The sequence below is a fragment of the Prunus avium genome, chromosome 1 (genome assembly GCF_965620075.1).
Source record: "Prunus avium chromosome 1, drPruAviu1.hap1.1, whole genome shotgun sequence".
Classification (NCBI taxonomy): Eukaryota; Viridiplantae; Streptophyta; class Magnoliopsida; order Rosales; family Rosaceae; genus Prunus; species Prunus avium.
In genome coordinates this window covers 46823982-46838095 of record NC_142284.1, presented here as the reverse complement: position 1 = coordinate 46838095, position 14114 = coordinate 46823982, and the positions used below count along the sequence as shown (strand labels likewise).

General features: G+C 38.6%; 2 protein-coding genes across 2 annotated transcripts; both read left to right on the top strand.

Moving 5' to 3' along the window:
• Positions 1-6394: 6394 nt before the first annotated feature.
• LOC110771249 (uncharacterized) lies at positions 6395-7348 on the top strand. Its single transcript, XM_021975513.2, has one exon. The coding sequence runs from the start codon at positions 6821-6823 to the stop codon at positions 7154-7156; it is 336 nt and encodes a 111-aa protein (XP_021831205.1). The 5' UTR covers positions 6395-6820; the 3' UTR covers positions 7157-7348.
• A 3361-nt stretch (positions 7349-10709) lies between these two features.
• Positions 10710-12304, top strand: CIP8 (COP1-interacting protein 8). Its single transcript, XM_021975521.2, has one exon. It carries the CDS (start codon positions 10981-10983, stop codon positions 12082-12084), a length of 1104 nt encoding a protein of 367 aa, XP_021831213.1. The 5' UTR covers positions 10710-10980; the 3' UTR covers positions 12085-12304.
• The last annotated feature ends 1810 nt before the right edge of the window (positions 12305-14114 follow it).

Here is a 14114-nt window from a genome sequence, read left to right as displayed (position 1 = left end):
TTTATAAGTTTAATTCTTACTTCCTAGTATATCTAAATATATACAATTAAGTTAAATATATATATATTTTTTTTTGGTGAAAACCAAGGTATCCCCCGCGCGATTGCGTGGACTAACCCTCGAGGTACTGTCGGGCGCAAAGCGGGGACCTCTCCCAACAAAGTCTGCTCTATTCGCAAGCGCCTGAGATCGAACCCAGGACCTCTTGTTTAAAGGATCCAAGCCCCTTCCACTTGGACCAACTCCTGTTGGTAGTTAAATATATTTATGTTCAAAGAAAATGGAATAAACTTGTTTTTTTTCTTTCACAAAATATATGAGGGCAATTTGGGTAAAAAAAATATCCATTCCGATTCATTCATGCCCAACAATACCACCTTCCCCATCTGAAATGCCATTGCCCCTATATTAGGAATCAAAGTCATGATTATATATGGGCCCTGGATCACTTTTCATTCCCAACATATAAGTAAACAAAGGAGTGGTCAGAAATGAGACTCTCATTTCTCGCATTCCCTTTCAAGGTAAGTAAACATGCCTCTAATGAAGTTATTTGTTAAGAGTTGGGTTGAACTGGTACTCGATATTTAATCCCATATAATCAGTGGAGGAGCCATAGTGGGGTCGCATGACCAAGGAAACCATGGAAATAGGCTTGGAGGTCCTCCTCAGCTGGTGGTGTGACCCCTTGCAGCTGCACACCAAATGCTCGATGGAATGTCGCCGCAACATCAGCGTTGTGCTGCATGCACTACGATATTTTTTATTTTTTATTTATAACTGCATGGGTAAAACGCCATTTTGGGCCATGCCTTTAAATAAAAGACCCAACATTTCCCCCTCCAACCCATACTCGATAGTTAACCCTCCCGAACCCCTTCCCCTAATTAGATTACTCTCCAACGCTAACCCCAGCAAACCCCTCACCCGATAGTTAACCCTCCCAAACCTCTTCCCTTAATTGATATATCCTTCATAATTGTAATGAAATTGATATCCTGAAATAATTTTCTAAGCTCTAGAAAATTATTAACGGATAGTTCGTCTAATCCGAGTAGTTCAAGTGTAAGAGCAAGACTGATTGAGTTAGATGAGATATTGACAATTGTAGTCTGTATTATTAGTTTTGCCATGAATTATGAATGAAAGTATTATCTTTTTGTTTTTTAGTGTTATTTTCTTCTTAAACTTTTATACCATGACCCTATGAGGTCACAATTCTCAATCCGCCAATGCATATAACATAGGTTTTAACCATCCGTAGTTTATCAAACAAATAAAATTGATACAATAAATGGTTCTAACCAACCAATATTTATCTGGACACACAACTATTGTTTCTCAAATGGTCTAAAAGAATAGCCGTTGTTTAATGTCGCATGTTTTTTATTTTCTTTTTATAGTTTGTAGGGTGGGCCGTAGCGGATTTAGAAATTTTTCAAGGAAGGGGCAATAAATAAAAGACTAAAAGTTCAAAAATAAAATTAGACAACTAAATACCTTTAGAATTCAACTAAGATTAATCTAAAAAATCAATTTCAATTAATCTAATTGAAATGCATATCAAATTATCAATTAAATAAATAAATTATAATTCATCATACATCTAGTCATGTGCTATTATGTTGATCATACAAAATACAGAGAGAGAGCCAAATCAATAATAATAATAACAATTATTATTTATTATAATAATAAACATATTATATATAAATAACAAACAAAAAGAAAGAAAAAAAAAAAGAAATGTTGGCCGTGGTGAAGAAGAAAACAAAAACTAGACCTTGAGTTGAGTCAAAGCTCTTATCAAGAGTGACAGGCTCCTCACTCAGCGATGATAATCAATTTATGGCATGTTTACTAATCCGTAATTGGATTAGGGGGAATTGAATTGAGGAGAAGTTGGATTGAGGAGAATTAGATTCTGGATTCCTATTGAATTTATTTACTAAACCATATGGAATTGGGGTAGGAGTGGTACTAATTACTCAAATGTCCTCATTGTTGGGTTAAAGTAGATGACAAATTTGAAATTTTGAATATTGTGTGAGGATATAATGGGTAAAAAAGATGAATTCTTAATGGGTTCATTCTCCAGGAATTAGAATACCACCTCCCACCCAAGAATTGTGTTGGCACTAAAACTGAATAGATAGAGATAAGTGCAACTTACAAGTGATGTGGACGATCTAGCAGATCGATTGAGGGTTAGATGCAGATCCTTCCTGTCCTCAGACGCTGATCCTGAATAGAAGGAAGTCGAGACTCATAAGGTCTATGGAACCGGTGTGGAACCAGCCTAAGACCCTCCGATGCCAAAGTAAGTTTGTTTTCTAAGAGCTTTTGCTGTTGGCAATATATTAGTATAAGAGTCAAGCTGAAAAGTCTTACCCCTGTATTGTAGTGAAGGGTGTGGGGGTCTTTTTGTTCCAGCAGCCAGACGAATGGGCTTGGGCTGCTGTAAAGGATGAGCAGATGTGTGAAATTGCCCCTTTGTGTCTGAGTTCGAAAATTAAGCCCCAAAATGCTTCGAAAGGGCAGCAAGGCCTTAGGAAGTATTTTGGTTATCTTCACCAATAAAAATAACAAAAAATTACAGATAAATCTTCTAGCTTTGCATGAGAAGATTATGGCATGGGAGCAAAATTAGCATGGGTTTAGCACTTGAGAGAAAACTGAGTATTCTTAGGGGAAAATAGGTATTGAGGTAGGAAATGAAGAATTAGCAGAGAGGTTTGGCTGAGAATGAGGGAAAAGAGAGAAATGGGTGGCTTGAGTATATCTTCCGGCAGCTTGGCAGTGACTCTGAGCAGCCTGCCAGAAGGGAAAAATGGGGGAAATAAGAGTAATAGACCCAAAAAGCACGAAAATTACTAAGTTTGCAGGTGAGGGAGAGGAAGCTTGCTCTCTGAAGTGTGTGTTGTGTTGGGTAGAATAGGCCCTATTTATAGTTGCTGGGGTTTGTTCTTCTCCAAGAAACCCTAATGGTTTCTTCCCAATCTAGCTAAGCTTTCCTCCTTCGTTCTTCTCCTCTTTCCTGACTTACTTCATGGTGGCAAGGTCAGCTCTTGTCCAATCCCACAAAATCAGAGGTTTTGGGTGCTCCAAGCTTCTTCCAGCGGCTGCCTCAGAAGGGAGCTTCCCCTTTTCACCCATCTTCTTTCTTCTCTTTCTTCCCCCTTCCATGGCCAAATCTGATGAAGGAAAGAAAGTGGGTGCGCCTGCTGGTTTAAGAGATGGCATCCCTTCTTGCGTGCTAATATCCTTTGGTTCCTTGAAGGATTTTTGCTTGGAACTTGCTCCCAAGCCTCCCAGCAGCCCCTTCACGTGTGGACTTCCAACGTTCCTTTGTGGTTTTGTCTTCAAACTGAGTGCTAGGTCTGATTCTGCCTTTTTATTCTAATTTCATAGGCTTTTTAAGTCCACCACATGATTCATCCAATGGATGTGATATTTTGATCAAGTGTTAGGCCTTTTAGTTGGTTTATTCTAATTGGGGCAATGGGCTTATTTTGGTTGGGCTATTCTAGTTGGAGCAATGGGGCTATTTTGGTTGGGCTATTCTAGTTGAGGCAGTGGGTTACTTTCTCTCTTGTGCTTACCCACGTTTGGGCCTAAAAAATGGGCTTGAGTCCCGAGGCCCCCAAGCGACCCGAGACTTCCATTTCTCGACCCAATCGATGGGCCCCATGATAACTTGTTACCATCCATACCACAACCCACTCAAGTAAGCCCCGGGCATTTGAGTGACTTGGGCCCACTTAAGCCTGTAGTGCAATTGGGTGTGAAATAATGATTTCCCCACTTGGCATGGCATGTTGCTTGGCATGCTTTTAATTATGATGCTTGATAAGATAGTAAGCATGGATTCGCAAAGCCAAATACGTTTTTATAATTTTAATCTCAGTTCCTAGCATGATGGATTTTATTTGGCATGGCATGCGAAGTATAACTCGTGCATGGCAGATTTTTGTGCGCTCCAAATCGAGTCTTTTCCCAATAATATATCGCTTTGGGCTAGGAATTTATTCGGGCCCAACCATGGATTTTTTGGGCCTCAACAAAGGGGCCTATTTATAGAGGGCATTTTGTATGCTCTTGGTACTTAATTTCGATGTGGGACTCGTGGGAGGGCCCTATGAGGTTGACACGAGTCCCTAGATATTTCAGGCGGGTGCTTCGAGGTTGATTCTGCAGAATCGGTAAGGGATACCGATTGTAGACTGTGTTGGGCCTGTAGCGACCTTTTGCTGCTTTGAGACAATATCATATGTTGGCGATGCTGATTGTTCGAAGCCTTGGGCACTTGGGGAGTTTAAGTGATCCACGTGTCAATGGATGAGTGGAGGATCAGATATGGTACAAACAAATTGAATTCCTCCAAAATCATAATTTTATGTGGGCCCCACTTACTTTTCAATTTCTTGATGTTAAGTAAATGCAGCAATCCTCCATATGCGGAATTCAATTCCTGAAAAGAATTACAATTCCTGATTAGTAAACAAACCATTAGTTAACTTAATGATAATCATCAATTCAATGCAAGTTATTGGCTGGCCTTCTTCAACGCACGGCTAATTAGTAATTGCCTTGTCTTCAATTCAAGTGATAAGTTGTGGGAAGGCTGATTTCCTATTTCTTTTTCTTTTTTTAAACTTTCTTGGCCCAAAATTACGTCGTTTTGGCCATAATTTTTAAAAAACACATTAGAGCCGCGCGCACAGTGCATCATTTGTGCTTGAAGCAAAGATTAGAGCTTCTTCGAGGCATTTTCTCAAATAGGTTGTGCGCACTAACAGAGAGGCATTTTCAGACACCACCAAAGCTTTTTTCGGCAAGAAGAGATGCAGCTGCACTTCCTTGTGCCTATGTGGATCCACCAGTGAGGGTGGGTAGAGGAGAATAATTAAAGTAATTGCAATATTATACAAAGAATGTCGCTTATATTTCACTCTAATGTTTGTTTTACGCCTTATCTTTGTGGTCCCAAAACGGGTATGGGTTGGAGGGGGAAATGTTATTCTATTTGATTTATTTATTTATAATAATCTTGGAGCATATAAGCTATATAATAATAATTTGTTATATGAAGTAGATACTACTGAATAAGTTATGGTGGTGGTGCGGAATGAAGTTCTCTGCAGGAACAATGATGATATAGCATCTGTATTCTTTCTTTTTGCTGGCTGGAGTTACCCGTCTTACAGCATGAGTTATAATTGCATGCTCCTTTTTTGATTTAATTATGAGATAATAAATCGTTTTAATTTAGTTAAGAAGTTTAAATGAGGTTCTCAACTATCAACTTCTGTCTCCCGGCTTTGTGTAATGAACTAAGGTTTGAATTTTTTTTTATATAAATACAAGCGATAATTTAAACTATAAAGAGAGAGAGTTTCTCAATATGCCATGGGAATTCGATTCAGTGACCAATAATACGCAAATTAAGGCTTTTTTTAACTGTGCTAGACCCATTGGCACCAAAGTTTGACTCTTAATAAGCATTTCACTTACTATTTTACCTAGTTAGGGGTCAGTGCCACCACACTCCCCAACCCCATAGGCTTGGTTAATTATATGAAACTGAATCCGATAAAGATGAAATACTCTGAACCAAGCTTCGATCGAAGCCCCCTTTGGAGCCTTTCGAGAATGATACACATTCATCCATCTCCAAGCTTGAATTCGTTGCATCTGATTATGCAAGGTGTATGATCAAGTACCAGACCTTAGAAGATAAATGTACAAGATATTCCATAAATAAATAAAAATTAAAAAAAAGAGCTTAGAAGATCAATGCACAAGAGACTCAATTTGACATACAATTTTTTAAAAATAATTATTTATTTGAACATTTTAATTTATTTGTTTGCTCGGGGCTTATTTTCCTTTTCCTTTTTGTTGGCCCCTAGCCCTAGTAGAAGAGTTTGGTCACCGCCATCCAATAGGCCTATAATATTCACCATCGCACTTATACACTTTAATCCAACTTCATAATTAGAAAAACGGAGGAGGAGACTTTAAGCAACAACAACTATCCAAGCAAAATATAATTTGTGGTGAATTGCTCCGAGCCTTGTCACGCTTACATTTGAGTTTCTCATCCACCAATCTTTATTATTAAGTCCTCAATTCAATTTTACTTCCAAAATTCTCCCTCTAAAATCAGGTGGGCCAATGTCATTGTACCTTGGGAAAAGTAAACAAGAAGATTGACAAACAAGATGAGAAGCAGGTTGTGCAGCCAACGACGTCGTTGTACTGTCTAACGTAACTCAAATGGATTGTTTGGCAAGTCTGGTACAAGGACAACCGCGTAAAAAGCTACCATATCTCAAAAAGAAAGAAAGAAGTTGACACGTGGTATCATCTTGTTTGATTAAAAAATAGGCGAATGAGCGACAACAAAGATGGTACCTTCCACTTTCCCTTGCAAGAAACGCCCAAAAACTGAAGATAAGCACAACATTCAACATTTGCCACCATGACAGCAGATCAGATGACAGCTGAGCTGACTGATCAGATTTGAGATACATCCAAACGACTGCGCTTTGATCCTTTTAATTAAACTCCCAACATTCCCAAGAAGACGAATTCTTGACTTAAAACCCCTTTCAAGTTTTCAATAATTTCCTCCAAAAGCAGTTCAGATTTGCGTTTATCAGAAGCAGCCTTTGATTAATTGACCTGTAAAAGTGGACTCCCTTTCATTTCTCTTTTAAATAGCCGCCACCCCAGACTTGTCAAAGAGCTAATAATTAGCTCATTCAGTGTCTCTCAATTCCTATTATCTCATTCTCAACAAGGCAGGCTGCGGCAGATGGCGGTTTCTGATGCAGTGGCTAGGAACTTGACGACGATCTACGTGGCAGTGATCACGGGGATCAAGGCGTATGGGGTGTTGTTTGGTCAGAGCTTCAGTGGTGGCTTTGTGTTAATCGTGTCCACTATCGTGGTGTGCCTTATCCTGATTGCGACTCTGACGTGGGACGTGTCCCGTAAAGCCACGTATGCAATCCGGCGCGACCATTCTGTTCATGTCCACGACATGTGCAGGGGTGGTATTTGCTGGCATGGTGTCGCCGTCCAGTCGTCGGCTTCTGAGGTCCGGCTTAGGCTCCCGCACCAACTCAGCTACGGCTCTTCGTTAAATTGATAGCGGGAATCTTGAAGTGGGTAAAATATATATTTCTTGGTCGTTGATGTGTTGATGTGTTGATGTGTTTGCGTTTATCTACGAACGACGTACATGGAGGGTTTTGCTTTTTGGATCGAGTGAGGAATATGATTGTGTATAAATAATTAATGCGGACAAGGTAATGCAATTGTGTGTTATATATTGGGCTCACACTGGTCTCTTTAATTAACAGTTGAGAACTGCAAGTGCAAACTACCCTTCAATTTATCCAAGAGTTTGTTGTAAATTAAGCATTGTTTGTTTTCTCTCCAATAAACAAACAAATAAATAAATAAACAACACCACGGCGCCCACGCCGTAGTTAAATTAGTCACAGCCGACCATAATCAGATCTTCCTTTTTTATTTTTTACTTTTCTACGAGTGTTAAGATAGAAGATTGTACTAAATTTTTTGTTAAAACAGGAACATATATACTCGTGGGTGAGTCAGTCTGGTGATGGCAAATCTTGTCCTGATCTCCAATGTCAACTCGGATTAGATGTAATCACGCCATGGTTCCATTCGATTTACTTCCCTGCTAGACAAAGTGGAATTTTTTTCTAAAACACAAAGCCACTACCACTAATGTTATATAAGCGATGCGAGTGACTCGTCTGTCCACTCACATCTCGCACTATTTATCGGGTGTTGGATAATTTAAGGGAAAAATAAATACCAATAGACCAACAATGAATTGGTATGATAGTGACACTAAACTTATGCTAAAATATGTACTATTTACATAACAAATCAAGGGTATTTTGGAAGGAGTGGCCTAATATTTGGTCAACAAAGAAAGAAAAACTAACACAACCCAGGAACAACCATACTATAATTTGTTAGATGTGAAAATGCAATTAACATTATTAGAATTGGAAAATATAACTTTTGTGCACTAGCTAGGGGTTCAAGTTGGATTGGAAAATCCGATTCCGATCGATTTCATTTTGAAAATTTCCAATTTTGGCAAGTCCAAATCAATTCCAACATCTGAAAGTTTTGAAATCCGAAAATTCCGATAAAAATTGGATTGGAATTGGAATGTATCTAGAGATTCCAACAAATTCTAAATTCCGAAATATATTGGGTTTCAAGCTTGTACTACACACAATTACTAATTTTATGTTGAACTAAATATAATTTGATGACCAAATAAACATAGACAAGTTATTCTATAAAGTATAACAATTTCTAAGTACTAGCATATAATAGTTTTCCAAGCTTATGGTATGAGTTTTCAACTTTGAGTCAATTTAAATCCTTCAAATGGTTGGGGATGTTTAGAATTTTGAACTATTTTATGCAATTTTTCAAAAAAAATATGAAATATGTACGTTTTGAAATATTCTAAAAATTTTGAGTTTTCCAAATTGGAATGGTATTGAAACTCCAAAGTATTTTGGAACGGAATTGGAATATAATTTTCATTCCAAATTTTTTTGGAATGGAATTAGAATCCCCTAATTCCGATCTAATTTGTCCAAAAATCACCCCTAGCACTAGCTCACAATAAAAATTGAAGAAATTATATGCCAAATCTAGTTGGGTTGGACTAAAATGTAAAAAACTTAAAATTATTATATGTTGTAAAAAAAAAAATGTTCCAAGGTTGGGCTCGGCTATATAGCCCAAGAAAGGTAAGTGTTAATGTAGGGCCAGATTGTTGTCACTTAAAAAAAAAAAAGTTAATTCTAGTGCGCTTTGAAAATAATTAACTGTAAAGTAAAAGTAGCTCCATTCCAATATTTTTAAAATGTTGTTAGTACGAAAAGCACTCTCAAAACTGTTTGGTAATTTTAATATAAAATTGTTGTAATTGTGAATAATGAACATCATGTTGAAAGTGTTATGTGCTAATCATGTGGAGGTAGTGGTGGTGGTAGTTGAGGTGGTGGTGAAATAGATAGAGGTGAAGGTGGTGGTGGAAGAAGTGGTGATGATGAAGGTGGTTTCATTTTTAAAAATTAATGATGTTATTTTGGGAATTAAAAAATTCATTAAAGGCTCATCTATGTTTCTTTTGAAAGCTGCTTTGAAAAACAACCCAGAGCCTGCTTTTAAAAGATGTTGTTAAAAGGCCACTGTTTTTTAAAATAATCGGAATATTTTATTTTGAGTTTTTATATTTAAACCCCACATTTTTCTTTGTTCATCCCAATACTTAAATCATTAAGCACTTAAATTTTATTATTGTGTAAAAAGACAAAAAAGGTCATCCAACTTAATACTTAGCCTTAGTACATCTATACACACACTCCACCACTCGTCATATTAAGTATTAGAAAAATACAAACTCCCCTACACCCTCTTGCTTGAGAAATTGCTGGGGGATGTGGAGTGAGATTTTGTTCATGAAGACAACAAAACTAGACTTAATTTATCTTCATAGACAACTAGCAGGGCTGGTAGAAGTCCACTTTAATTCTATCAGAATCTATGTATCTAACAGAACAGAATTTCAAGGCAATGACAATAAGTAACCAAGCATTTAGTTTGAGTTCATATATTCAGTTTTTCCTTTATCAAGTGCGAACAACAATAACCCAACTGATATGACCAATTTAAAGATAAACTAATATGACCAATTTAAGGGCTAAAACTTGTAATTGCCAACATGCTAAAGTTCTAATTGTCAACATTCTCAATGGGGCTAGCTAAATCAGTCTTCTACTTTACTTGAATTACAGTAGCAGACTAGGGAAGACTTAGGAACAAAACTATTTCACTCCAACTAGTACAGAAATTGAAATCATCATAAGTCTAATGCACCCAATGTTGCAATTGCACCAGTGTAGGCAAAACTCTGGTGCCTCGGAACATCAAAATTAGGGATTTCAGTGAACAACACAACAATGCACATATGAACACCTGGATCAAAACAGCAAAAATTTGCATAACTTTTCAGTCATACAAGCTAAAAAGTTAGCCAAATCAACAAAACGAAATTCACACAACCAGTCATTTATTCATCCATGGTGTGGGGCAATATAGCGGGGGTTGGGGTGTGAGGTTGATGAGTTTTATTTATTTATTTTTTCTGCTGAGTGTGTATTTAGGGGTAGTTTGAGAAGATAGTGGAGTTTTCTTAGAAATTGTGAAAATTTGAATTAGAAGTTGGGGTGAACTTAGAATATGGGGTAAACAAAGAGAAATGTGGGGTTTGGATAAAAAAAGCATGTTTGGGCCAAATACCTTAGACTGCTTAACCTTAAAATGAAGCATGTTTTGGACCAAAAAAAGCAAATCCAAAACGGGGTCGTAATTCTACCTTTGCTAAAAAAAAAAAAAAAAAACCATTCAAATGTGGTCAAAGGCGCTTTCCCTACCGTGTGTATTGGGATATTTTTTTACCACTAAAAATTGTTAATTTGGTATTGAATTCACTTTTATTAATTTTCATTGGTTTGTTGTTATTTTATATTTTATATACAACATACATTTTTTATTGCTAAAATCATATAATTTTCAATGTGGTCAAATTCCATTTCTCTGTTATTAGTTATTGCGGTACCAACCACCTTCTACGCCCGTATCGACCGCTAATTGTTTTGTCCAAAAAAAAATTTTGGTTCGAACATTGTTGTCCAATATACATCATCAATCTCCTATCCAACGGCTCAAAACGGAAGGCAAGCAACCACCCAGCAACACCAAAGCGTTTCCCGTACACAATTGACACTCTCGGCCTACAGGTCCTCAAGAATCTAATCTGCAGCCCCCCACTTTCGCCGCTCCTTCTTCTTTCGTTTGTCGTACAAGGTCTTTCTTGGCCGTATCGGACATCTTCAAAACCGACACGCAATGGCTGAAACTCCATCTCAGTCGCCACCACGATCTGTGCCGGAGGCGGAGACGGAGACGGAGATGCTGCAGTACTGGTGCTACCACTGCAACAAACGCGTGTCCATCGAAACCCTTGCCAATCTGCCGGACATCATCTGCCACGAGTGCAAGAACGGGTTCGTCGAGTCGATCCCGGCTGTGTCGTATGCACAGTCGGATCCTCCATCTGAATCGACGGATCAGGTTGACGACCCGACTTTCGGCTCTCCCTTCCTCCAGGTGCTCCGTTTAATCGCTCAAGCGGCGCGTGAAGAGGACGCTCCACCACCGCTGCCACAAAATCCTTTGCCCGAGGATGATTTCTTCAGGATTGAGATGGACGGGTGGGACAACGACGAGGACGAAGACGATGCGCACAGTGTTGAGTTTCACAACCAAGGAGGTGAGGAAAATGAAGAAGCCGGAGAGGAAGTAGAAGACGAAGAAGATAGATCGGATAACGAGGATGAAGAGAACCAGGAGGATCAGCAAGAGACCGATGAACAAGACGTGAGACGACGTCGTCGCGATGTGCTTCGTCTCCGCATCCGAGACATTGCGACCCGAACAAGGACCGGGAGGAACCGGATTCTGGACTGGGCTGAGATCTTGATGGGACTGGAGGACAACTCGATCGAGTTCCGGCTTGAGGTACCCGAATCGGACCGATATATCGGCAATCCCGAGGATTACGTGGACGCAGCTGGCTATGAGGCTTTGTTGCAGACCTTGGCTGAAAGTGATAACGCTGGAAGGAGAGGGGCTCCACCGGCGTCCAAAAACGCCGTATCTGAGTTACCGACGGTCAAAATTGCGTCGGAGGATGAGGCCTTAGTGTGCGCCATATGCAAGGATATGGTGAATGTTGGTGAAGTGTCGAAGAAGCTGCCGTGTGGGCATGGGTACCACGGTGATTGCATTGTGCCTTGGCTGAGTTCCAGGAATTCTTGCCCGGTTTGCCGGTTCGAGCTGCCCACCGATGACCCTGAATACGAGGAGCAGAGGCAGAGGCAGAAGCAAACTATGATTATCAGTGCAGCCGGAGCTTCCGGTTCTGGTGGAGATAATTCGGTCTCCCATTGATTCGAATCGGTATCACTGTTTCTGCTATTACAACCCTCCTCCCCTTCTCTTTTTTTCTTTTTCTTTTTCTTTTTGTATTTGTAATTTATTTACTTGCTTTTGTTTGTTTATTAGTTTAGTAGACGATTCTAAGAAGAAATTGAGATCTGTTTTCATTTTTTTCCATTTTCTTCTGGATGTAAATAATAATTTAACTCAATTTGCTGGTGGTATTTGCTCATGTTTAATTTTCTATGTCTTATCATACATGCTACAATATACAAGGACTGCTTCTTTCTCTTTAAGTTCTTATTTTGTGCTTGAAAGAGTATTAAGTTCTGACTTACTATTTGCCCAAAATCGTCTTGTTTAAACCCGTTGTTTTTGTTTTTCTGATTCAGAGACACTGCAAGCTGCAATTTTCTGATTCTGTGCTTTCCACAGTTGCATGAAGTTTTTTATAGATGCAAATCATGGTAATGCATCTCTGGAAGTGTATGCCCTTTTCATATTATTACCTGGATTGTGTGCTGTTTGCTCTGGAAGTGTACGGTCTAGAGTCTTAAAAATGGATGAAATGAATTTGATTTGTAAATTTGTGTTTTACTTCGATATGTCATGGGAGTTCTGTGTGGCGGGAACTTGTGGCTTCCTCTACCCCCTCTTTTAAAAAATGTGATAATGGTACCCGTTTTATATAGATGGATGCAAGGGCTGTCAGGTAAAGAAATGCTTTGCTGAGTTGTGCTTAGGAGTTTGATTATGAATTGGCAAAATCCAATTGATATGATCTGCTTTATTATGTTTTGGTTGTGTGCTTTGCTCTGCTATGCAGTTAACTATCTAGGCATTTTCCATGTATCTAATGTAGTGATTAAGGGTTGTCTCCCATCTCTCCCTGAAATTGAAATTTGAATTAGGGTGTTACCAGTAAACTTCTTCCGCATTTCTGTTCAGAATCAAATGGCATCATCTTTTACCGTTTGTTTTCAAATAAAGCAGGCTGGATATTCATGGATTTAAAAGTGCTGTTTCTTTATTTGGTAAGCATAAACTTCTTGTAACAAGTCTTTATTCTCTGTGCATTTGGTCATCATAAACGCCAATAGAAAAATATTATATAAGCTGAAGAACAATCGACTATATCTTTAGAATTTTGAATCGTCTGACTCAAATGATATGGAGCCAAAATGGAAAGAGATGAGATACTGCAACAATTGATGTCTGATATGAGAATGCCTGAAGTCAGTCCAGCTAGACTGACAAATTGGTGGAAGAGGTTGTCCCTTAAGGTGAACCTTCCAATTTGAGCATCCACTTGACTTCTTTGAATAACGAAGTTAACTAAAAGGCATGTCTTGGAGTTTATAGCAGTCGGGGAAGGGTTACCAGGAATTTCTGTTAGCCGCTAAATGGCAGGCCGAGAGCATGTTTTGTTAGTTTGCGTGTTTGCCAAAAGACTCGTTAGTAATTGCAATGTCATTTTAGAATGCGCCTGAATTTTGTTTGACCAAAAGTTTGCTCCCTGTAGTTTGGCACTTTAATTACTTTTGACATTGTAGTTTCAATTCCGTCAATTTTGCCATTGTAGTTTCGTATTTGTAGCAATTCAAGGACATGTAGTATTCTTGTCAATTTCTTTAACGATGCAAGGGGCAATTTCGTCAATCCAAAACCCTTGAGTGTAAAAACTTGTTTGAAATTCTCCCCATTTCATATAGGGCTTGAAATTCAACAACTAATCCCAATTTTTGAAGAACCCTAAATCCAAATGACCAATTTCAATCCCTAATATGAAATTAGGGGAGTTTCAGACGAGCTTTTATGTTCAAGGATTTTGGGTTGACGAAATTGCCCCTTGCACCGTCAAAGAAATTGACAGGAATGCTAACTTGTCCTTGAATTGCTACAAATATGAAACTACATGGTCAAAATTTACGGAATTGAAACTACAATATCAAAAGTGGTTGAAGTGCCAAATTAAAGGGACCAAAAACGACTTTTAGCCATTTTGTTTTGATGGGGTGAATTATGCAGGATTAATCGTCAGT

Bases quoted from the DNA above. Each gene is read 5' to 3' on its own strand.
- LOC110771249 (XM_021975513.2), top strand. From the start codon at position 6,821: ATGGCGGTTTCTGATGCAGTGGCTAGGAACTTGACGACGATCTACGTG.
- CIP8 (XM_021975521.2), top strand. From the start codon at position 10,981: ATGGCTGAAACTCCATCTCAGTCGCCACCACGATCTGTGCCGGAGGCG.